Genomic DNA, 25,591 nt, shown 5'->3' on the forward strand with positions numbered 1-25,591 from the left:
CCACTAGACCACAGAGGTGACTTGTAGAGAATAGATTTGTTTGTTGTTTAACACAACACATGATGGCGGCCTGTAATTAATCTGTACCAGATAACTAGTGATCGATCATATGAGCAACATCATTGGGGCACGACGACATATAATCAACCAAGTCACTCAGTCGCCTCTTACATGATTTTTCTGTTATTCATAATAATCAAAAATAACATTTTCAATGTATCCTTGTGAAATAATAACATGACTTTCATCTATATATAAATACTATGTATTAAGACTATATACAGGTTCGAGTACATGCAGCATTTACATGTCATCTCCGTGACTTGCATCTTTGACGCATTACAAAACTCCAAATATTACTATACAAAAATTGTTTCAGTCATATTTCTAGACTAAATGGTTCATTCTGGTATTTTGTTTAAACCATACAAGCTCTTGATTGAACATCATCACAAGTCATCAAAACATCATCACAAGTTCTTCCACTGCCATCATTGTGTTGGGTCTTCACCACTTGGTTGAAATTGTTTTGGAAGGCGGAGGCCAACCAAATTAGCACTTGACTCTATGTCTCGCTCTCCATGACCCTTGTACTGTGCACTGAGTTCCTGAAAATAAAGAAACCATAATGATATGACATGTGAAATAGGGTTTCACGGCGTGTTGAGTTCAAGATTATTGCCCATATATAAGCGATGTGCATGCACATCGCTTCTGGCTGCATGTAGTAGTTTGGACTTATGCTGGTCTGATAGTGCTAGCCACTGAGATACCATGCCACACAGTTTAACATGGATACCCCACTCAGACACAGTATACTGATTACGACCTGAACAGTCCTTGTTTTAACCCCCCTTAATGCTTAGCGCAGGCAGGGTAAGAACATGTACCGTCTTTAAACGTCTATAGATATTGCACAGAAAAGGGATCAAACCGCCGACCTTCCGCTCTACTTGCAAACACTCTATACACTAGACAATGGAATATTTCTTGTATGTTCCAATCATGTCTATAGTTATTCATTTGATGAACTGCAGTAAACTCAGCACTGAATCTGCTATCAAGACACAAGTTAACTTACCATGTTTGCATGTACTTGCAAAAATAGAAGCAACCCCTTCCATGTGATTTCCTGGAAGCTTCTCAAGTATTAAAATACAACCCAGAACAATACAATTATTCAAGTTTCAGGACTGTACAGTGAGTGAGTGCATCTTCCTGAGGCAAGAGTGTTACCTGACCCTAAAAATCCAGTTTCCACCCTTGCCGAACTAGGCTGGAATTCCTGGGCTCGATCGTAGCACCACCAGTGGCTCTTACGAGTTATATCCCTTCTGTGCATCTCCTATGGACCGATCAGATTCCAACCCTCGTATCACTTGCATTTGTTTCAAACAAAATGGCGGCGCCCAGTCAAGACGATCTGATCAATCGCACAGCGAAATTGCAGCACTTTGGATGACTGGGCCACCTGTGCCCCCATAACTGGAGAGGATAAGTTGACATTAAAAGACACTGAATGAGGGAATATTTTACACCGCAGACCACAAAATTCCAACAATATATTGGCAAACTGTAAAGAATCCAGTAAGTGACTAATACACAGGGGTTGACAGTAGGAACAACAATTATTCTGTCAGTCAGGTCAAAGCAAACACAAATAGCCAGGTCGCACATTGCCACCTCCTGCTCCATATTTTAGTAGGTTGTTACAACAAGCATTGGACAAGGATGGTCAGGGCATATGAAACCAGGGGTCCAGAGGATCTCCAATGACTAATTTCAAAGGTCCTTTCAGGAAATATGAAGGTCCTGTAAACCCCAGTTAACTATACCATAGTAAGATCAGCCAATATTAGGTTACACGAAAGACTAAAAGTTGCAGACAAAATCTCAAAAAGACATGATTGGGCAAGTACATGTAGTATACAGGCATATAGGACTTATGCATTGTTGGCAATAAAATTTACAAATTGTTTACTTTTCACAAACACTCTTATGATATGACCCAGGCAACTGTTATACCATCGAACCTAACACAGATACAAACGTAGTCCTGCACCATGACTGGAATATTTGTATTTCATGAAAACAAAACTAATCTTGATATATATATATATACAAAAGAAAGTCTAGCCAGCTCTGTTCCACATATGAAATCAGCATCTGGAAAATTATTTGTTTTATTTTAGAGGAGAAAAATGTATTGTGTTATAAGAGATTTCATAGACTAGTCTCATACAAACCCATAAGGTATGGATGAAGCATGCATTTAGAAAGGCTACATTTGTCTCAAATCTAATATATTAACTCTACAGTCCGTTTGACTCCAAATGAGAACGATGAATTGCAAAATAACTCGAAATCCAGAAAAGTGTATGAAACATCAATACGGTACTTGACCATGACTACCCTGTACCCAACAAAATCTGAATTTTGTTTATTTTAAGACCCATGACGGATGAAGTTCTTTAAGAAACTATCGTGTAATTTTGTATCAAAATGTGTACATGACACGTAGGGGGGACAAACCGTGGAAGGCACAGCGCAAGCACGCATGCACTGCACGTTCTGTGGTAGGGGACTGTAGTCTGTGTAGTCTGAAATAATGCCAATGAGACGTTAACTTTTAACTCACTCACTGTGCAAAAAACATCTGTGTCTACTTGCCTGAAATTGTCTCTTGGCATCAGTTTCAGAAGATTTTAGTGTAAATACATGGATTATTTGTAGTTGAGCATACCAGACCAAACGAAGTTAACTAGATTCAAGCCTTGAACCAGTTGCTGAACTCAAAGACAGTAACTCTGGTGTGTAAAGTCAAATGAGACATGCCACCTAGGAATCGAAAGCATTACTAATCTTGTTACTCAAAAGGTTCTAGTTGTAGAACACGCTTGCCTCATGTTTGCGCCTGCTGTGCAGTAGGGAGAGATAGGTGGCTCCCATATGCTGCATCTCACTCTGGCCACGGCATATCTTCTCACTTGTCACCTGATGTGTGCGAAACTGATCCTTCATGTAGGAAAGAACTGGAGCATCCTGAAAGGTAAATAAACATTCATAAATATCCCGAAAAGCAGTGCAGCATGATAAGTACAACTCTTGCATCAAGTGAAACAAATTAGATCAATCCCAGCTTTGAATTTTAAAAAACAACAACATAAGTACTCTAGAAACCTAAACTGAACTTCTGAAAGGCCTTTGACCTTCACATACCACCATTTATCTAGCCTTATGAAATTTGGGATTCAGAAGCTGAAATGTGTGTATATAATCCTCAAAAAGAGGTCTCTAAAACATGCTCAGAGAAATCTGATCTAATTTTAGAAATCCCCATCACCACATCATTACTCAGACATATCTATTTGTATCGATACATACTTTATATAAAATGATATTCAGTAAGTATGTGCTCTCCCAGATCACATATATCTTTTTAGCATATCATAACTTTGACCAAGCTATACATACTTAAACCATAATTTCACTGCAATTTCAACATCTCATTTTGAAACAGTGCCTTGCAATATTGAGGTAAGTCTGCCATTAAGAATATGTAATTTTGGCCGTCTATGGCCAGGTATGTATCATCCAAAAAACATGCAGTGAGGATGTCTTTGTTTAAAAATTTAACATATTTCTTATGCCTTCTTTTTCTTTTTGTGACTTTTCGGATAAATAATATTACAGCAAAATTGAAGTGAGCTACAAAGTCTTGTGGTGTCATTTTCTGCTCTTGATTCTAATGTTTTCTTGTGTTTTCTGAGCATAGAAAATGGGAAAAAGGTAGCTGTTTCCCAAAATAACTTCTGACTCACAAACTGTTGGGATTATATTCAAGTCTTTACTAGGAATTTAGAAGTCAGAAGACCATGAAACTTTTTGTGGATAACATTTTTTTACTGTTCCATGTTTTTCATGTTCTGCCAACTACTGAATGCATAAATGTATAACTAACTTAATATTGTTTATATTGGGGACCAGGGGAAGAAATTTTCTTCCAGAATCTCTTTGCTAGTCTTAAGAGGTGCTTTTAGCTTGTAACTTTTATAAAAATACATTTCCAAAGGTAAATGGTTTTGTTTGTTTGTTGTTTAACGCAGCACTCAGCAATATTACAGCCATAAGACATCGGTCTGCAAACAATCGAGTGTGAACCAGACAATCAAGTGAGAAGACATCTTGAGTATCGAACCATGCAATTAGGATAGCCTCTATAGGCCTACAAAAATGACACAATCATCTCCCCTTATATTGTCGAGTTTACGTTTGAACTTTAAAATTTGAATTTGTCACAAAACTGTCTGGTCCACAGGAATCCATGTGATTAAAGAGAGAATATAAAGCCATTTTACAAGTTAAATTCTAGACATTACTTTAGCATAAATCCTGTGCAATTCACGTAAAAGCTGCCTGTACAAATTAATGTTGACAGACGCCATGCTGCAAGTTGCAAGTGCTCGATTTTCGCTCAACTTTGTTAGGAATAGTGGACGAAAAGAAATATATGATATATTTATATTTTAAGAGAATAATAAACGTCCATCCAAATAGACAAACTGTTCCATTTCAAATCATTCGATAAATATTATCTCGTTCGTGCGGGATGTTTTATGTCTTTTGAAATTAATTTGCAAAGGGCATGTGATCGTAATTCGTTCTAGGAAACATTTTTTAATGTATCGAAGTCTCGTCTCGCGATAGTGTTTTCAAAATGGCAGCCAAGGGAAGTAATGAGAGCTGTGTATGAGTAACAGATTATCATAAACGTAAGAATCTTAAAATAGAAAGATGGCCGAAGCTCCACAAGAAGGCTCTAAACTGTCAGATCTCTTTGAGGAAATTTGGAAAATCTTCATCTTCGTTGACACTTGTGACGAACCGCTTGCAGACGACAAAGTCCAGGTGATAAGAATGGCATGTTGTACAGCGATGTATACATAGGGCCTACTAGGGAATGATTTAGGCCATTGGACCCAAAATGTCAGTCGATAATTTTAAATAGTTAGTCTCGTTAGGTTACCGTCTTACTATGATTCACCATGATTTATGATGTGTATATATGTATATCCCAAAAAATCTCAGGATAATCTATTTATCTATTGTCTCCCTGTCTGTCGTCGGAAGCTGTGGTTGGCATTCTAGAAGATGATATTGATTGTATTAAGAACAAATTTTAACGATAAACAGTGTGACAACTTGTTCATGTACACACTTGTGTCAAATGAGACATGTATGTAATGAAATGACTCTCCTTGTTACTACAATCAACTCACAGAGATGCACAAGCAACTTAGAAGATCCATGATCCACAACATGAACAGTGATGACCAGAATGAAAAAGTCACTGAATATTTCACATAAAAAAAGAAAAGTTACAGTAGAGATTAGTGTAACATTTTAAAAAGACCCATGACCATTGTAACAAAATGTTCTTGTTTGGACTCCTGACTTCTTTTAGGTTTTTCTATCCAAATAAACAGGCTAGACCAACTCACCTACTCACTTAAGAAGAAACAACACTCCAACTTTTTGTCGTCTAGCCAGCGTTGTTTTACTTATCCCAAATAATCACCAGATGCCAATTAGCATCAGGGACCCAACAAACTGGGCTTTAGACCAATGAGGGTGCGATGGGAGGCCCTTGTTGACAGTGACGGGGAATCCCCTTGAATCATCCCCAGGATGATGCTTGCTGTGACCATTCACCATGCAAATTCATCTGCGTATGTAAATGTGTATGTACAAGTATAAAGTTTAGTATACTGCAAATACGTGCACATATTATTTGACAACAATAAAGTTCATTTCATATACTCAAAACAGCAACAACCCTTATTTTTCAGGCAAACTGCATATAATACATCAATTACAACACCCTTCGTGTCATCCACGTTTCATGATATAAGGCTCAAATACAAACATCTTTCTGCTAACCTGTATATTTGTCACCATTCACTTGATGTTCAGTTAATGACTTTATTATAGGCATAATTAGTGGTAGAACCACTCAGATTACCTGACAAAGACTTTAAGTTGGAGTGTTGTTTCGCTTTTACCCTGATCAACATATAAGATTCAGTTGACAATCAACATGACAATCAACACATCATCATGACATCATAGCTGAGTTGAACTGGCTGTCTTTTATTCTTTAATATATTGCTGGCATTTGATGTAATATAAATAAAATAACAATTATTTGATACATATTTCAAAATTGCAATCATGGTGATGTAGTTGTTTTCTGAACTAATGTAAATGCCAATAATGTAAAAGTCGTTGACATTTAATTATGTTAATGAATGACTTACATTTCACACAAGAGGAAACAGTTCAAACAAATGACTTGCAATCATGCTGATGTACATTTAAGAATACTGTCTACTGAAAATTAATAGTAATTTGATGAAAAGGATTATGTGACGTGTCATGGAAAATACCCACTTTAAACTTAGGTAATCAGACAATAATGTTCTTAAAAAAAATGTTCTTACACTTTAGTCGGTCAAATGCAAACATAATTTTGCTAACCTTATTGTCTGTCAAACCAAGAGCTTGCACAGGTATTGTCCATTTGTTAGCTGCCAGTTGTTTATAAGTCTCATATTAATGTGTCTAAACTGATATACATGATCTTATGTCTGGTTTCTTTTTTCAACCTCCATCTGTAGGTTCTCTGCTTAAAAAGATTGTGATACATGTCAAAGTAAAAAAACCCATTTGTTCCGATGACCACGATAAGACCAAACAAGTCATTGTTGTCAATCACACAATGTCATCTGATAACTTGTCTTGCAGGATAAAATATATTTTGGTGTCCAGAAATGTGAGAAAGCTGTGCATATGACAAATGAATTGTCCCTCTTCAGCGACAATGAGAGCCTTGATGAAGTGGCATCTTCTGAATTGAAGTAAGTTGTTGCAAATATTTCCATTTATTACCTTACTCATGCTTATTGTGCATCACCAAAATGCTGGAGTTCTTAATAACTTTTTATTCTAATCTTTTTTCTTTTTCGATTGTTGCATTTCATGCATAAAGGGGGGCGGTCGGGTAGCCTAGTGGTTAAAGCGTTCGCTTGTCACGCCGAAGACCCGGGTTCGATTCCTGACATGGGTACAATGTGTGAAGCCCATTTCTGGTGTCCTCCGCCGTGATATTGCTGGAATATTGCTAAAAGCGGCGTAAAACCATACTCACTCACTCACTCATGCATAAAGGCAGTGGGAAAGCCTTGTGGTTGCCATGGTAACAGTGTTGGCATGTCATACCATATATGGCATAGACCAAATGTATTCATTTCCGGCCTGAGTTCATTTCAGGTATCCCCCATGTCCCCAAAGATGGGTTCATGATTGGTGGGGGTGCTGAGGTAGCCTATTTGTCGAAGAGTCCGCCAGTCGGACCCAGGTTCATTTCCCCACATGGGTACAATGTGTAAAACCCATTTCTGGTGTCCCTGCCATGATATTGCTGGAATATTGCTAAACGCAGTGTAAAACCATACTCTCTAACACACTCAGTACTGGTGGTACCATATTCGGCATATTAAGTCTCCCTCCTCAATAAGTGTTGGAGAATATCATGTATATTATTGCCTAGTAACTATTATATAAATGTTTGACATACATCAATGTTTGAACAACTTTGTTCTCTACCACTAAATCTCCAACAATTGTAACTTGTGAATGGTTTTGATAACTGCCCCATTTGTAAATTTTCAAAGCTCACAGATCGCTTGTTACAGTGAATAGGGTATGTTGAATATTAAACTTGTTGTGTATGGTTTTAATAACTGCCCCTTTCTCAATTTTCAAAGCTCACAAATTGCTTATTACAGTGAAATCGGTATGTTGAAACTTGAAAACAGATAAACCTATTTCCTTTCATTAACAAATTACTGATTTTGATAGCTTCAGCATTTGAATGAACCAATATACTGACCATCATGAACATACCAACACCTAATCTTGGTCACTGGAATTTTCCCTTTTCAGATACATGTTACTTCCAGCCTTATTAGGTTTCTTCACATATCAGACAACTAGAGCAGAAAGACTTCCACTCGTCAAGAAGGCTCGGGTATGGTTCCAGCTTTATATTCCCCTAGTTTTGAGAAGTAATATATTAGTTATTTAACAGCATTGAGTCCATGGGTTCAGGGATACAGTTGATCCTCAAGTCTTTGTGGTGTAGTGGATAGAGTGTCTGTCTGGAGAGCTAAAGGTTGGTGGATTAATCCCTGTCCGTGTCGTACCAAAAGATGTTAATGGATTGTACCGTACTTGTTACCCTGCCTGGTGTTCTGATTTAAGGGGATAAGCCAACAATTGGTTTGGTTGGATGAGGTAAACTGTCTGAGTGGGGTATTCATGTTAAACTGCGGCATGGTAAATCAGTGGGATAGCACTTTAAAACTGGTATAAGTCCGTACAAGCAACCACACTAACCCTATTTTTCCTCTCTTCACATACAATTAGCCCTCAGCAACCTGTTTGTGGTACAGGGCAGGCCTCTTATCTATTTATCGATGGCATTGGTCATTGGTCCTTCATCACTGGTTAGGGCGGTCTGGTAGCCTAGTGGTTAAAGCGTTCGCTCGTCACGCCGAAGACCGGGGTTCGATTCCCGACATGTGTACAATGTGTGAAGCCCATTTCTGGTGTCCCCCGCCGTGATATTGCTGGAATATTGCTAAAAGCGGCGTAAAAAACATACTCACTCACTCCCTCACTCATCACTGGTTTATCTGGTCCAGACTCGAGTATTTTCAGCCCAGTATTATCATGATGATGTAGCTGGAATATTACTGAGTGCTGCGTCAACATGGTCAAACAACATTGAGCATGTCTTTCAACATTATTCAAATATCAAGTTTGGGATAATGTTTCACTCAAATGTGTACATGATTATATTGGGAATAAAAAAAGAATGTGTTATTTCACATACATGTATTATTCTGTAAAGGGAGATTCAGATAGCAATAATTTAGTCTCATTTGTTAAATCTGATTTTCTTGCAGATTAACCATTTAACCTATTATAACTTGCATACACCTTTGTTTTGTTTGACATGTAAATGTGGAGTCAGTATGTTCAGCATAATAATAAATAGAGTTTTTTAGATATTCTTTTTTCACTTCTCCTTTTTTAGGGTCAGTTAGTAGGGGGTTTATCCAGCATTCTATACTAAGTGCCCATGGCAAGCAAACTAGGAAAAATGATTATTCTGTTCAAAACATTTTTATTTTCCTTAACTAGGATGTATTTTAACATTTCATTTCGTGAGATGATGTAAAACTATGCATTTATGCCTCATCCACTTTCTTGGCCCTGTTGTCAGTGATATACAAGTTACCTCCACAAAGCCAGAACGTTAGTTTTAACTATATTCACTTAAATTGGGAGTTATTAATTCCAATTTGGGAAGTTTTACTGACATTTACTGCAGACTTGGGTCCGAATATCTGCCCTTGAGCAGGTCTAGATTAATCCCTGTATGATCCAGAAACCAATTAAGTCTTGCCTTAAATGTTTAGGTATTTCATTTTACAGCTGTTCTTCACGGACTACATGCGACTCTGTAAGAACTATGAAGTGACTGACATTGATGTGGCCTGTGTTGATGAAGATGGGGATGATGCTGCCACAGCCATGGGTCTTGTAGCACCAAGGTTTGTTTGTTGTTTAACGCCACACACAGCAATAGTCCCGCTATATGACGGCGGTCTATAAATAATCGAGTCTGGACCAGACAATCCAGTGGTTGACATTTTGAGCATCGATCTACGCAATTGGGGTACAGTAACATGCTTCAACCAAGTCAGCGAGCCTGACCATCCGATCCCATTAGTCACCTCTTACAAGAAGCAGGGGTTGCTGAAGACTTATTCTACTCAGGATCATCTCAGGTTTTAGCACCAAGGTGATGGAGCTAATCTTGGTCCTCACAGTGGGCAACTGTGTCCTTGTTTTCAGGATTGTATTGTCTTTGTTTGTTTGTTGTTTATTGGCGCACACAATGTCCAGTGATTGACATTGTGAACAACTTACACGATAGGGGTACAAAGACATGCATCAACCAAGTCAGCAAGCCTGATCACCCAATCCAGTTATTCACCTCTTTCGAAAAGCATGGGTTGCTGAAGACCAATTTTAACCCAGATCTTCACGGATTTAGGATGTTAAGAACAATCACATATATCTGCTCATGTTCTTCCAAAGTTAAAAACCTTGATAACCATGTGATAGCTAAGTGTATGTGGACACAGCAGTGCTACTCTGAAAACATATAACAATTCTTGTTTAATTACCAAAAACATTTTCAAACATTCATGTAATATGAGATAGTACAGATGGGAAATTTCTAACTGGCGTCATCTAATTCATAACTATTTTTAAGATAGAAAATTAGGTTGGTTTGGCAGCAGTGAAACTGTTCAAAATGCCAGTCTGTACTAGAACGTTTTATTCAGGGGTATGGACATGCGGATGATGGCGAGTACGCGGCAGTCGAAGATTGAGCAGTTCCGGAAGAAGAAGGAGATGGAGAAGAGGATGAAGGAGTTGCATGAGCTGATGGAGAAGGAGTCCGTAGAGGAAGAACTCAAGGTGAGAAAGGGTGGAATAATGACAGATTGGGCGGTAGGTAGCCTAGTGGTTAAAGTGTTCGCTCGTCATGACGTTATGTGACATGTGACCCACTTAAGGCAACACATGAACAGAAGAAAATTAGAAGTTATCTGAAACAGCATTTTATGCAGAATCATTATTAAAATGTCTAGTCGGTTTAAAAATGTTTTTGTGTACATGTGTATCAACATGACCAATTCTGCCTTGTATACACATGTGTATCAAATTTTTATTTATCCTATATCACACTATGTGTTTGTTCCTTTTCTTTCGTTCGTTATGTGGAAACGTACTTGAACAAAGTTTCCATCTTCTAAAAACAATTCACCAGAACACATCCAAGCTTCACCAGGGTCAAAACCCCAACAAATGTCACACACTGCAATCCCATGCTTTATGTTGTATCTATCTAGAGGGATGTTCACCGGCGGTCCAATTCCCGGGACATGGAGCATGGACCTTACCCTATTAAGAAGCCTAAACGGGACATGAAGTGAGCTGTCCCCTCCTCCAGTTCAGTTGCGAAACCCCAGCCAGAGTCTACCATACCCTCCTTGTCTGTAGAAGAAGATGGAGTCTCAGACAGCTTCATCACAGCTTCCATGTTCCTGCCACATCGGACCAGCCGTCTGTAACCAATAAAGTGACAGTGTCCAATCCTACACTGGAGCAGCCAGCAGCTTTGGATGTCTGTATGGTGCTCTCTAAAGAAGGATCATCCGAACCTTGACAGTCTCGACTGTCGACCTTCCTAGCGCTCGCCGTCGATCATCTGCCAGTTGCTTGTCGTTCTCCGCTCACCCAGGCGATGTTCCGGTCATCGCCATACTGACTCATGTTCGATGTTCAGAGGATCATTCCTATGATGACTCGATCATGGATTCGTTATCGCTCTCTTTCTACAAGTTATTTGGATCGTCGGCATCGTTCCCACTCCTGTGACTCCAACCCTCAGCGACAGGACTTTCTTCTTTTGTCCAGGGATCACCTTTGCCATAGTGAATATGAGGATCATCCAGAGCTGGGATCAATACCCCCCACATCTGGATCTGTATCATCATATGCATGTCTGCCCTTTTGCCTCACCTTATCCTGACTTCCGCGCTTCTGCCAACTTCTGTTATGCACCTCCCTGTGATCGATCCATGGATCATATTGTCATGAGAATCTTTGATCTTATATCGCAGCATGCTAGCAACGTCACAGCTTTTTGCTGTCGGGATCACCTCCACCATTGTCAGTGGGACAACAACTTTAAAGCACACCTGCAACAACTCCAGTTCAGGATGTTGCTCAGGATGTTATGTGGAACACCCATCTCCAAGTATCTGTTGACCTCCTGCGGATTCGGAGACAGCAACTGGAAGATCAACAGAAAAGGGAGTTCCATCGACCACAATATGTTCCTTTTCAGCATGACCTCAGTGAAGTTCTTGGATTTGGGACATGCCGAGGTCGTGGGCATCAAGGACAACATGGGTACAAGGCTGCTTCCTGGCTTTCCATCACTTTCAACGCCTCCAAGGAGGTTGGGAAGTCCGCCACTCCAGGCAACTCCTCCTCTTAAGTGACTCCCTTCAGGTACGGGACCACTGGGAGCTTCCTCTCACAGCCTTACCCATTGTAGAGACTCCTGTTGGAGGAAGACAAACGTCTTTTTTCTGAGAACTGGTCCATCCTGGCAAATCCTTTCATCACACGCCTCCTACGGAACGGATACAGGCTGCATTGATTGGGACCCCCCTATCAGGGAGAGTAAAAAAGCCTCATTCGAAGCCTACTGTCGCGCCAACCACTGCTTCTCTTCAACAGATCGCTGAGTTTCTACATCATCTGCTTTCTACTCGGGAGCTTTAAAGTTCTACTTTGGCTACCTATCTTGCTGCAATCAACTCCGTCATTGCCACTACCTGTTTGAAGATCTCCATCGTTAATGAGCTACAGGCTCTCATTCAGTACTACAAGCTGGTCAGGTACCCCACTTGATGTCATCTTCTACCATCTGACCTCTGCTGAGTATGAACCACTTATGTGGTCGTTCATCTGACGATATCCTACGTGAAAACATGTAACACGTTATACCTGATTTCATGTTGTTATTTCCGATTAACGTAAAGGGGTCATATCGCCTGTTATGGTGTCTTATGACCTTAGGCAGTGTTATAGATTCTTTATTTTTCTGTCACTGTCTAGCACCAGCTTCCTCATGTCTGTCACTCTCTACAGTAGTAGTAGTCTCTACAGGCTAGGGTATCTGTGCCCCAACGTCCAACCTTGGGATAAAGGTATAGAATAAGTTCAATGATTTGTAAATTTCACATTTAATTGATATATAAATTTATGTACTTATCCTATCTCACACACTATATGCCCACCCAGCCATGCCCTCATCACAGCTCCTCTAGCCTGTCCGCTCTAAGAAAGAGAATGATGTGACCGGGGTAGTCAAGTGGTTAGATTGTGTAAGCTCACAACGCAGGGGATTACAGTGCGTAACCCATTTGTTGGGGTGGTGACCATGGTGATGTGGCTGGGATGTGTTTTGGTGAATTGTTTGAAGAAGCTGGAAACTTTGTTCAAGCTCGTTTCCACGCGGCTAACGGGATCGGGTGGTCAGGCTCGTTTACTTGGTTGATGCATGTCATCAATCCCCATGGCGTGGATCGATGCTCATGACATTAATCACTGGATTGTCTGGTCCAGACTTGATTATTTACAGACCATCGTCATATAGCTGCAATATTGCTGAGTGCGGCGTTAAACAACAAACCAACCAACCAAATCATGCATATTGGTATGAAGACTGCCTCCTGTTCCAGAGAGAGTACTACACTACAATGTTAAAGCAGTGGGTGTCTCGCAGTATGGAGGAGATTGACAGTATTAACAGTAAGTCATAGTCCCACTATCCATTCTATGACCTTCTCACTAACATTGATCATTTCACATGATGTTATCCAGATGTGACCGCCTCTGTGGTCTAGTGGTAGGGCGTCCGCCTGGAGACCGGTAGGTCCTGGGTTCAATCCCTGGCTGCTTCATACCAAAAGACGTCAAAAGATGGTACTTGATGTTACCCTGCCTGGCGCTTGGCATTAAGAGGCTTCAACAAGGACTGGTCGGCTCTGAATCAGTGTACTGTGTCTGAGTGGGGTATTCATGTTAAGCTGCCTCATGGTATTTCAAGGGGCTAGCACTATAAAATCAGCAACAGTCTGTAGTATAGGCTAGTATACTAGTATAAGCAGCCACTAACACACTCACACACATGCATGCACGTTGCTATGTAAGTGCAATAATCTTGGACGCGACGTTAAACCCAATTTCACCTCACCTCCTCAAGATTCTAGAGCTTGCCTGAGTGTTAGGAACATGGGGTTATTGTATGAAGTGTGTATGTGTTGACTGGATTGACTAATACATCTTTCATATTCACTCATAAGTGCAGGGTGCATAGTCAAACAAATGCTATTGGCTGAGGTGTGGCCCAGTCGTCTAAGGCACTACAGTTCACTGTGCAGGGTTGCCTCCCTTTGTCATGCCAGAAATCTGTGCACGTGGGTTTGAATCCTGGTTAGTCCTGATTACGTTTCTAGGCCTGTCACCACCATACCCGTGCTCTTGCGTATCACCTGCATCACTTCAGGCTTTCCTCCCACATTAAGCTGACCTGCTGTGACATAACTGGAACTAACTCTCTCACTCAATAATTCAGTTCAAACACTGTTTACAATTTCATTTAACATTGTCTTTTACAGCCGAAATTCCTATATTAGAACACATGGCAAGGATGAAGGCAGAACAAAAGAAGCATCCAAATGACCACAAGAATGAGCATCTTCCAAAGAAACAAGCAAAAGTAAGAGACTGCCCATTTATTGGGAGGGGGAGGGGGTATTGGGCCTGGTGTGATTAGGGGGTGGTCATGAATAAATGAGACAATTCTAATTTATTAAATAAAAACGTTATCGTCCGATCATAGGTTTTCAGACATCATACGTTTTCGAGTGGCCATGTTTATCGCGTTGACTTGCGGTTTGACCGTAAACGAGAGGTGTAGCATTACACAGGAATTGTAAATCCTGTGATGATGGCTTGTTCTTAAGAGAAAGTTGAATCAGATGTTTTACAGTTGTTGATGTGATTAGAGAGAACACTACAAATGCTTCTTAAGCGTCCAAAGAGCCATAACACGGGGATAATGAACATTATTTAGGGTCTGGTCATTTATTATAGGGAGGGGTCCATGAAGACACGTTACCTGTATTTGACAGGGAGGGGGAATGTTTCATACAGTGGGGGGCAGGCAGCAACGTATGCTACAGTCCCAAGACCAATTGTGCACCCTCAACCTTAATAAATGACCAGTATGACCCGTCCCGAAGATGTGTTCCTCTGCATGGTTGTAGTAAAGGTATACCAGTGGTAATCATGGTGATGTGGATTTAGAATAATAGTATTCAAATATTGACTCAATCTCATTAAAATCAGAGCTTAGTTCTCGCTACCGCTAAACAAAGATCTGAAGACATTCCATTCACGTCAGAACGACTTTTCATCCAACCAATCAGTGCGTCGCTTACCAGATTATGAAAGTGACAGTCCGAATGTGATTTCTAATCATGCAATCTCGAAAACTTTAACATGGGGTATTCCAAACAATAGTTATGGGTTTAACGACTGAATCCTTACAATCTAGATCATCTATTAGCCATTCCAGAATGTTTTTTTGTTCAGGTTTCAAATTTGTAATCGAGAATTTGTCAAAATATGTTTTGAAGCATAGTCGCCATTTTGAAATTTGTGCCGTAAAGCATGAGAAAGCTGCCTTCTGATTGGTTATTCCATTGGTCGGTCAAAGTTCGCGCAAGGTCGGTCTGACGTGACTCGTAATGGGATGTCCTCAGATCTTTGTTTAGCGGTAGAGAGAACTAAGATCTGAATTTAATGAGATTGCTTTGCCCTCAAAACTGACCACCCTCAAGGCATGAATGACAAGATGACCACCCTCAAGGCATGAACGACAAAATCCAGCCCTGGAGTTCCCCAACTCCTCTCACTGTCCATGTATTCTCTCTGGGACCGCTGCATTAGGTCTTACGGCCTCATTCTCACCACAACCCAACTCGGGCACGTAAATCCGAGTATTACGTCACCACTTAGACTCTATTTCGCGACGTCACACGAAATCTACCACAGCATCCAAAACTACGACGTCGCAATCAGCATCTGCAGAGCTGTGGAGCGCTACGACTTCCTTAACTGCTTCATAAGCTACTCCCGTCTCGTCTCGTGAGCTTAAACATCATATGAGAAGTTCTCGAAATTTAAGCATACTGATCTGTACCCTATGCCAAAAAGCATATAGACATCAGGACGACTTTTGAAAAACACCTGAAGCATCATCAGCCCAACTCCAGGTTAAAGTCACCACTAACCATCTTCCGGAGGCAAGAGAGTTAACTGACTATCAAAGTCCAGTTTCCACCCTTGCCTAACTAAGCTGGGATTATGGAGCTACATTTTGGCTTGACTAATGAGTCTATGTATAGTCCAATCAAAATCACGCACCGAAATCGAAATCCGGTTCGTAAACTGTCATGCAGAGTTCGGTCGATTGCAGGATTGGCATAACATGCGCATCGCCAACTCGTTGTCAACAGATATTTTCTAAATCTTTTCATGGTATTAATCAAGGTGCTCATGTGAGTTGATGTACTTAGCGAAGTAAGAACCCTTTTATCACAAAATAGATCTTGATGGTCGATCAGATTAACTTGACTTGACTTCACCATTTTGTTTGAAGCAGATGCATGTGATACGAGAGGTGGAATCTCATTGGTCCATATGGGAGAGGCATAGAATGGACATAACTCGTAATAGCCACTGGTGGCGCTACGATCGAGCCCAGGAATTCCAGCCTTGTTCGGCAAGGGTGGAATCTGGACTTTTAAAGTCAGTTAACTCTCTTGCATGGGAAGATGCCCCTAACCCACAGCTAGCAGAATCAATGGTCTATCCTCACTGAATGGAGAGGTGCATCATCCTAATGCACCTGATATGGTAGGATCCATACGCACATCACCAGCCGAGGAATTGTGTCAATTGCCATCAGATAAAGGATCCCCCATGCCAGGAACAAATTGTCTGAGCTTGGTGCCTACATCTCAATTCAGCCAAACATATGGACCACCGCACTCGTTAAAAAAATGGACCAAATTTCTTGAAGATCCAGGTGTCGACTTAGACACAAAATACTGGTCTGTATATAGACAGAAGAACAGGGATGTCATGGCCATGCCATCAACTCCAAGGCAGACACGCTTAAGTAGCTATCACACTACCCAAATGAATAAATTTTTAATGAACTCATTTAAGTGGTTTGTTTCTATGTAAGGTCCTTGGATCAAGGTTAACTCCTCAATCTTAGCTGGGATGACATTCTGTCCCACCAATGTACACCCGCATTCACCAAATGCGCTACAATGTATGCGGCCTATGATGGTATTCCTAAACACAACATAAGCTTATGACATAGATTTATTGAAGCAGTCATAAAATCATGACATGACTACCTATACTCCAATTGTTAAAAAGAACATCACTTCACCGTTTATATGCTGAGGTCCCTCCACCAGTCAGATATTCCGACTTCCCACACATGGGTACCCCCCACTGGTCCTGGAAACACCTCCCATCGGTCCACAATTCCGGGACGCCTGCAACACAATAGGACATGTAAGGAGCTCCCTAACCTACAGACACGTGAAGATTCCAGAGTAGAATAGGTCTTCAGCAACCCATGCTTGCCGTAAAAGGCGACTTTGCTTGTCGTAAGAGGTGACTAACGGGATCAGGTGGTCAGGCTCGCTGATTTGGTTGATGCATGTCATCGATTCCAATTGCGTGGATGGATGCTCATGATATCAATCACTGGATTGTCTGGTCCAGACTCGATTATTTACAGACCGCCATCACATAGCTGGAATATTGCTGAGTGTGGCGTAAAACAACAAACCAACCAATCCTAACCTACAAACAACCAGTCTGATGAGAGCGATCAACTGATTAACAAGAGATTACTCTTGGGTGTTGCCCCAATACCCTGTCATACTCCTGTTTATAGAGTACATTATACTTCAAAGTGAATGATGAGGTTGTTATTACAATTGGTCTGTAATATCAAACGTAATACTTTTGATGTGAAATACTGACATCAGCATCCGTCATGAGGCTTTCTCGAATTCCATATTCATTTCCCCCTCACCTACAGTATTTGCTGTAATAAGCGCTCTCTGACCAACCAATCTGTAAGTTCTTATCAGCACCCCATACTAGGACAATTATGTTTTATGGTTTGTCAGCAGCATATCCGTGCTCGTTGGTTCCGTCGAAGTGTAAACGTCTGATACATGCATCACCTCAGACTTTCATCCCACATCAAGCTGACACGCCGCGATACAACGCCAAGACTGTTCAAAGCGGCGTTAAACCCAACTCACTCATTCACTCCCGTATTTGCATTGGATACAAGACAAATTCAGTCATTTGTTTCTCAACCATTCCATCCGTTCATCTCGACCTAACAATGTCTTTGGTTTGGGAAAAAACACCAAACTCATTGTACAAGTTGAAGGTGTGTGACAGTTAGGCACACCCTCTCAACAAAGCTGTATTTTTTGGAAAACAAGTGTACACTGTACTCAAGGAAATATGGTACTTTATTTTCCAGCCTTTCCGTCCATTCATTTTAACCAAAGACATGGTGCAGAAGCAGGTGTTCGGTGCCGGCTACCCAGCAGTGCCTACTTACACCATTGAAGAGTTCTATGAGCAGAAGCTGGCTGATGGCACATTCCTACCACCAACATCTGGGATGGGGAAGTAAGTTGAGATGTTAAGTTATGCACCCCGATTACTGCCAGTGAGTATAACAGCAAGCAAGCAAGCAAGCAAGCAAGCAAGCAAGTGTTGTTAAATTTTGGCTGGACTAATGAGTGTATGCATAGTCCAATCAAAATCACGTTGATTTTGGTCGATTGCAGGATTTGTGTACCGCCAACTCAATGACAACAGATTTGATTTGATGCACTTTGTGAAGTAAGACCTGTTTTATGACAATGTAAATTTTGATAGTGATATGAGAGGTGGAATCTGATTGGTCAATAGGAGAGACATAGAAGGGACATAACTCGTAATAACTACTGGTAACGCTACGATCGAGCCCAGAAATTACAGTCTTGTTCAGCAAGCGTGGAAACTTGACTTTTTGCAGTCAGTTAACTCCCTTGCCTTGGGAAGATGGACCCTTGGTGCGGAATTGTGATAATGATGGTTTCTTGTTTCAACTGAAACAAGATGCAATTTGTTCTTATTTTGCAATTTTTCAATATTTATAATGTCTGAATTGGGGCAGGTAACATTGATGATGGGCAGCAACAGTTATAGGTCACCTGCTTGACTTCTTCGTTGGGTTTAAAATTATTTCAAACACTGCTGAGTGGGGAGTTAAACAAAGAAAAAAGCAACAAACAAACAAACTATTGAGTACAAAAAGCTCATTGTGTCTGTAGCATGAGTCTCCAGGACCGGGTGGCTGACCCTGAGGCTGCAGTAGCAGAGGAAGAGAAGTACATGGCAGAGGAAGAACGGAAGGTGGAGACAGACCAACCCGAGGAGCTACAGAGGAAGAGAGAGCTGGATGACTGGAAAGATGGTGAGTTGTGTTAATAGACGGGAATGGTAACCCCTATGGTCAAAGGGCCAATTGATGGTGCCAAATGCGCCATAATAATGGTTTAAGCTTCACCTCAACATTTGGCTATGCTACATATAGCTGTGTGAGTGATGTACCATCATTGGCTGTGCAGAGTTATTCCCCTTAGCAGTCACTGTGAGTGAGTTAGGTTAAGTTTTACACAGCTTTTAGGTAACAGTATTCAAGTTATGGGATGGCTTGTCAGCTTAATATGGAAGGAAAGCCTAAAGTGATGCAGGTCTCAAACTTTTAACTCTTTTGCGAAACCAACAAGTAAGAGTATGCTGCTGACAAATCTAGAATCAAAATCTGGGCGAAATAGGATTCAAACCCACAATCATAAGTTCCTGGCATGCCCAAGGGACATAACTCTGTTCATGTGACTTAGCAACCTGTACCCCTTCCAATCACAGATTCAACCTAATTATCCCATGTTACTGTTAGAGCAAACCAACATAAATTAATTTGAGTTAAACACAACATTTTGATAGCCACAAGCTCTTGTTAGCCTGGCCATGTGGAAGTTCATGCAAAATCAGCACAAATTAAGTATTGATCATGATAAGTATGGTATGATGACTTAAGTATCACCATATGCGTGATATCAGGACTTTAGTATTGCGATATGTATGATATGACTTAAATATCATATGTATTGATATGTGAGGTAGACTAATTTTGCGCTGTTATGAAATGGAACATAAACATACCTGGGATTTTCATTTGTACAACTTTCATTGACATTCTCTCATCACCAACCCGTGAAGATTCCAGGGTAGAATAGGTCTTCAGCAACCCATAAAGGTGCCGTAAAAGGTGACTATGCTTGTCGTAAAAGGCGACTAACAGGGTCGGGTGGTCAGGCTTGCTGACTTGGTTGATGCATGTCATAAATCCCAATTGCGTGTATCGATGCTCATGATATTCATTACTGGATTGTCTGATCCAGACTCGATTATTTACAGACCGCCGTCATATAGCTGGAATATTGCTGAGTGCAGCGTTTAACAACAAAACAACCAATGATTGACATCCTTACTTGTTTGTGCATAAATATTGATGTGATCTAAACATGAAGTTTATCATGTCAATCCCACATTTGAAGTTTCATTCATATACTAGTGGACTTACGGGGGATCTCAGAATCCTTTGTTTGCTGCTATGGTACTTGAGCATGTTGAGGCGATGCTAAGTCACACGACTTTCATGCATAATTTCAAACACTGTATGCTATTGAACAGAACATATTGTTGCAGGGTTTATCGATCGTAGTTTGATTTGTCCATGAGAATAAGCTTCCTTCTTGTTACAGGGAATATTGATGACTTATACATATACGATAACATACACTGGAAATAAAAACTCAATCAACTTGACAAGATGTTTTTTTGTGCTTGAGTCCATTATGAAACGTATCAAATGAGATTCGAACCTGAACAATGATATTGTGTTTGATTGTCTCATGCCTAAATACAAAATACACAGAACAACCTAATTCGATTGTTGTGGCCAATTTGCCAAATATTACAAAAAATTAATATGCCTTTTTTTAAGTGTTTTTTTTTTTAATTTCAGATCATAGGCGTGGATGGGGAAATAGGAAAAATATGTTGTGAGGTTGTGAAAAATATGTTCATGTTGACAACGAAAGTTCACTCAGGCAATCATGTGAAGTTTTGGGTATCTGACAGTGGTGGACATGGAAATTTGAGTTGAGAGTGGACAATGTAGCGGCATGAAAATGATTGGTGATGTTTCAAGAAATACAGAGTTGTCTCCCCTTGTTGCTCGATCAGGAGACATCTTACAACTCATTAATTGTGTTTCAATTGCAAATGGAACAAATGTCAAACATGAAAGGTCAAGTGTGAATACAGAAGTGTAATTGTAGAACTGTCTCTGAGAAAATTCACAGAACCATTGAGATATGTGTGTAGTGGAATACAAGTGAGTGGTGCTGGTTATATTCTCCACAGACGTTATGCTCAAAGAAATAAAAATTGATTGTATAGTCTTGACCTGTTCATGTCTATCGAGCCATTTCAACAAACAGATTTTAGTAACAGGATATTTTGAGAGTAATGCAATTCAATCTTAATTAAAATCAGACGATGATCTGAGGACATTCCATTACAGGTCATGTCAGAACGAATTCCGGGGTAGAATAGGTCTTCAGCAACCCATGCTTGCCGTAAAAGGCGACTAACGGGATCGGGTGGTCAGGCTCGCTGACTTGGTTGATTCATGTCATTGTTTCCCAATTGCATGGATCGATGCTTATGATATTAACCACTGGATTGTCTGGTCTAGACTCGATTATTTACAGACCACCGTCATATAGGTGGAATATTGCTGAGTGCGGCGTTAAACACCAAACCAACCAACCATGTCAGAACGACCCTTCATTCGAGCTATCAGTGAGATCGTGAACGTGAAAGTCCAAATGTATTTTCTAAAACCACGAAAAGGGCTGTATGACAGATTCAATGGGATAATCATTTGAAATGAAAGAGACTTTCCCAAATACTGCAATACAAATTTGGTGATTTATGACACATTCCTGAATTTTCTTTTGTTTAATTTTCAAATTTCAAGTCAAGAACTTTGTCAAAATATTGATCGCTATTTTGAAACCTGTACCATTACAGCTCGAGAAAGGTGCTTTCTGACTGGCTGACTGGATTCCTGATAGTCCTTTCATTGGTAGGTCAATGTTGGCGAAAGTGTGACCTGTAATAGGATGTTCTCAGATCCTTGTGTAGCAGTAGTGATCACAAAGATCTGATTTTTAAAGGGTTGATTACAATTCAAATCTGATGGCCTAGTGCAAAGATTACATTGTATTATTAGTTAAAAGTTCATTTTTCCTTTTTCATGTTGAATTGTGAAACAGGTTTCAAGTTCGTAGAGGGTCCAAAGAACATGTTTTTATTTATCTTGTACATTTATAGCTATCCTTATCAATGAGCGTCTTGATGAAGTCATGTTTTCAACTGTACTGAAATGATACACCAACACTATGCTATCTCACACAGTTGTTTACAATACAAAACATGTAATAATATTAATATTATTAATATGTTTCACAGGGAACAAGAAATTCTGTCAATTTGAAAGGAAACAAAAAGCTGTGTTTTTTTATGTTTTACACACTTTCAGTTTTAGATAACCTTAAATTAGCATCCTCGTAGGGAGTCCGTTTGGCCCCTAGCAACCAAAGCAGGATGAGTGAGTGAGTGGTTTTACGTTACTTTTTGCAATATTCCTGCATTATCGCAGCAATGGACACCAGAAATGGGCTTCACACATTGTACCCATGTGGGGAATCGAACCTAGGTCTTCGGCGTGACGAGCTTGGCCCTAAGCTGGATGAAAGAGGATTTAGTTGCTACCGTGTCAGTCAGTTATTTCACAGTATTGACCCCGTGTGGGTTCAGGGTCAGATGTCATCCCCAGCAGCCTGTTATTGGTACGAGGCGACCTAACAGATCTTGTAGTCAGGCTTGTTGGCTTTATTGTGTATAATCACACCCCAACAGAGTGGATCTTAAATCATAACATCAATCACTAAACTGTCTGGTCCATATTTGATATTTGTAGGCTGCCATCATATACCTGGAATGTTGCTAAATGTTGCATTACACCCAAAAATACCCTTGAAGATGCTGTTTCAAATTGGTCTTCAGGCTTTTAGAAAGGTATTTACCGACCGCCATCATATAGCTGTAATATTGCTGAGTGCTGTGTTAAAACAAACAAGTGTCATCATGGTGCACTGGTGAATTGTTTCAGTCTTCATAGCTTTTCTGTTGTCTGCTGTCTGTTGTGAATTTTCAAATTACAAATGTGCATTGTTTTATGATCTTGTTCCTAGTTTTTTTATATTGGTGCTGTGTCAATGGCACTTTCATCTTTCAATATGACAACAAGGCAGCCATTTCATTTCACTCAACAGTCTGTTTTCTTGTTTTAGCATTTATTGTTTATTTTGTGAGAAAATAGGACAATCGAGGAGGAGGATTACTAATTGGCCTGTACTTACAATCATGGCAACGGGTGTTTTTGCATGAAGGTATGACTTAGTTTGAAATCCATCTGTAATGTAATTTGGTTAATTGCTGATGATGCCTCAACATATGGACTAATGTCATAATTGTCAGGATGAGAACAGCATTAAAATGTTACACACCTAGATAGGTAGATTAAGTATCTCTTGGCGTTTTTGGGGGGTTATACTTGGTGTGTACAGATTCTCCTACTCAAATATCTGGAATATGGAATTCTCTTTAGAATCGTTAGTTTTTACTATTTTTTATTTGACATGCTTATGTTTGCTCAAATGCTATTCACGGCTTCACCAGTATAGTTTGAGGTTTTGTTCTCATGTAAAACACTGTACAATAGTTTGTTTGACATTCCTGTCTTGTTTCACAAAAATGCCCAAGAAAAATAGAGCTCGTTCTCATCCTGCCATGCCTACCAGTCTTATGTTTTGTACCCCAAAAATAATATAATTTCAACACAAGACCAAAGGTTTTGTGCAAAAAGCCTAAACCAACTAATAAAAAGTGAAAGGCACTTATCCATTGTACAATTCAGGGAGTGAGGGATGTGAGGTTGCCAAGTGGGAAAAGCGTTTGCTGGTCACGCTGAAAGCACAGATTTAATTCCCCTCATAGGTTTATATGTTAAACTCATTGTTGGTTCCCCTGCAGTGGGGGGCACGGGTGGCCCAGTGGTCTAAGGCGCCGCGATTCGCTGTGCAGAGTTGCGTCCCTTGGGCACGCCAGAAACCTATGATTGTGGGTTCGAATCCCGGTTCGCCCTTTTATGTTTCTAGGTTTGTCAGCACCATACCCGTGCTCGTGGGTTTCACCGAAGTGGTAAATGTCTGAGACCTGCATCACGACGGGCTTTCCTCCCACATTAAGTTGACATGCCGCGATATAACTGGAATACTGTTAAAAGCGGTGTTAAACCCAACTCACTCACACTCTCACTCCCCTGCAGTGATATTGCTGGAATATTGAAAAAAATGGCTCAAAGCTGAACTCCCTCTCAATTCACACAGTCTGTTGATGCATCTGTCGTTCAAGTACCATTAATGATATTGCTGCATTGATGCCAATACATTTGACAAGTCTCCCAGGTTTAGTTGACATCACAAATTGGTTATATTTTACTACCAGAGTGGGATGCTATGAGTCGAGTCTCAGTTAGGAACAGTCTCATACATTTTTCTACTTGGTATTTCTCATTATGCCGGTTGGTAATAAGCTACTTAAAATAAAGTTATTCATTCATCTGAGACATAGAATCCCTTATTACTTAGTACTTTTACCTTTAAAAAATCATAGAAGTAAAGAATATTTCAGAAAATGATGCAAAGTCTTACACTTGCCGAATTTCATTGATGCATTATACAGTGGTAGAAACTAACAGTTTTAGTCCACTAGTCCTTATAATGATAACATATAGCAAAAACCTTAAAAATGGCAAATTTCTACTAGTCCTTATGATACCTCAACTATTGGGCATTTTCGCAAGGACTACAGGACTAGTACAAATTTCTACCGCTGCATTATGGTGTCAGAAGAATAGTTTGATTTAAACAAATCAAATCTCTTGAGGCTCATGCAGATATTAAAGAAATAAGACCACACAAAATTAGATGTTTTTTCATTTTTATATCAACAGTAGGCAAACACATTTAACTAATGCCCACAGGATTGGTTACTTAGATCATATTTCATGGAAATATCAACATGTTTAAAAGTGTATTTGCTTGAACATCCTCCTAATATCAATAAATGTGTCTGTGATCTGGTGGAAGGGTTTGGGAATGGCTGTTGTTGATAGATCATGACACAACACTGAGTTGGACCATCCATATCATCCTCGATACATCAAGGGACGTAATATATTTCTGTAAACTTACACTAACCCCTAGATCCATTCCCATGGTTCGCACGATCTCAAATTACCCACCCTTGATTTTCATTAACCAGTTTGATTTGCTTCGCTGCTCAGTCTAACAGACCAATGAGAGTGCCAATTATCAAACCAGCCTTTGATTACGATAGAGTTTGCAAGAAATTCAACTTTGAAAACTGAAGGCTCGCAAGAGAATGCTCTCAAATTTTAATGGATGGATGTCTTCATGTTCATTAAAACTGAAGCTGGCAAGTCCTCCCT

At 40.1% G+C, this 25,591-nt stretch overlaps 2 protein-coding genes across 2 annotated transcripts; one reads left to right on the forward strand and one right to left on the reverse strand.

The window, feature by feature from the left end:
- Positions 1-242: 242 nt before the first annotated feature.
- Positions 243-4,467, reverse strand: LOC139463449 (protein FMC1 homolog). The gene is made up of 3 exons (XM_071244716.1): positions 4,380-4,467; positions 2,902-3,042; positions 243-608 (listed from the first exon to the last, which is right to left on the reverse strand). Exons 1-3 carry the CDS (start codon positions 4,443-4,445, stop codon positions 492-494), a joined length of 324 nt encoding a protein of 107 aa, XP_071100817.1. The 5' UTR covers positions 4,446-4,467; the 3' UTR covers positions 243-491.
- A 256-nt stretch (positions 4,468-4,723) lies between these two features.
- LOC139463897 (immunoglobulin-binding protein 1-like) lies at positions 4,724-21,846 on the forward strand. The gene is made up of 10 exons (XM_071245314.1): positions 4,724-4,908; positions 6,805-6,917; positions 8,005-8,089; positions 9,562-9,680; positions 10,482-10,617; positions 13,458-13,527; positions 14,397-14,497; positions 18,371-18,522; positions 19,212-19,354; positions 20,972-21,846. Exons 1-10 carry the CDS (start codon positions 4,795-4,797, stop codon positions 21,010-21,012), a joined length of 1,074 nt encoding a protein of 357 aa, XP_071101415.1. The 5' UTR covers positions 4,724-4,794; the 3' UTR covers positions 21,013-21,846.
- Positions 21,847-25,591: the final 3,745 nt, after the last annotated feature.

The sequence above is a fragment of the Haliotis cracherodii genome, unplaced genomic scaffold (assembly GCF_022045235.1).
Source record: "Haliotis cracherodii isolate W230 unplaced genomic scaffold, xgHalCrac1.p SCAF_16, whole genome shotgun sequence".
In the NCBI taxonomy this organism is placed as follows: Eukaryota; Metazoa; Mollusca; class Gastropoda; order Lepetellida; family Haliotidae; genus Haliotis; species Haliotis cracherodii.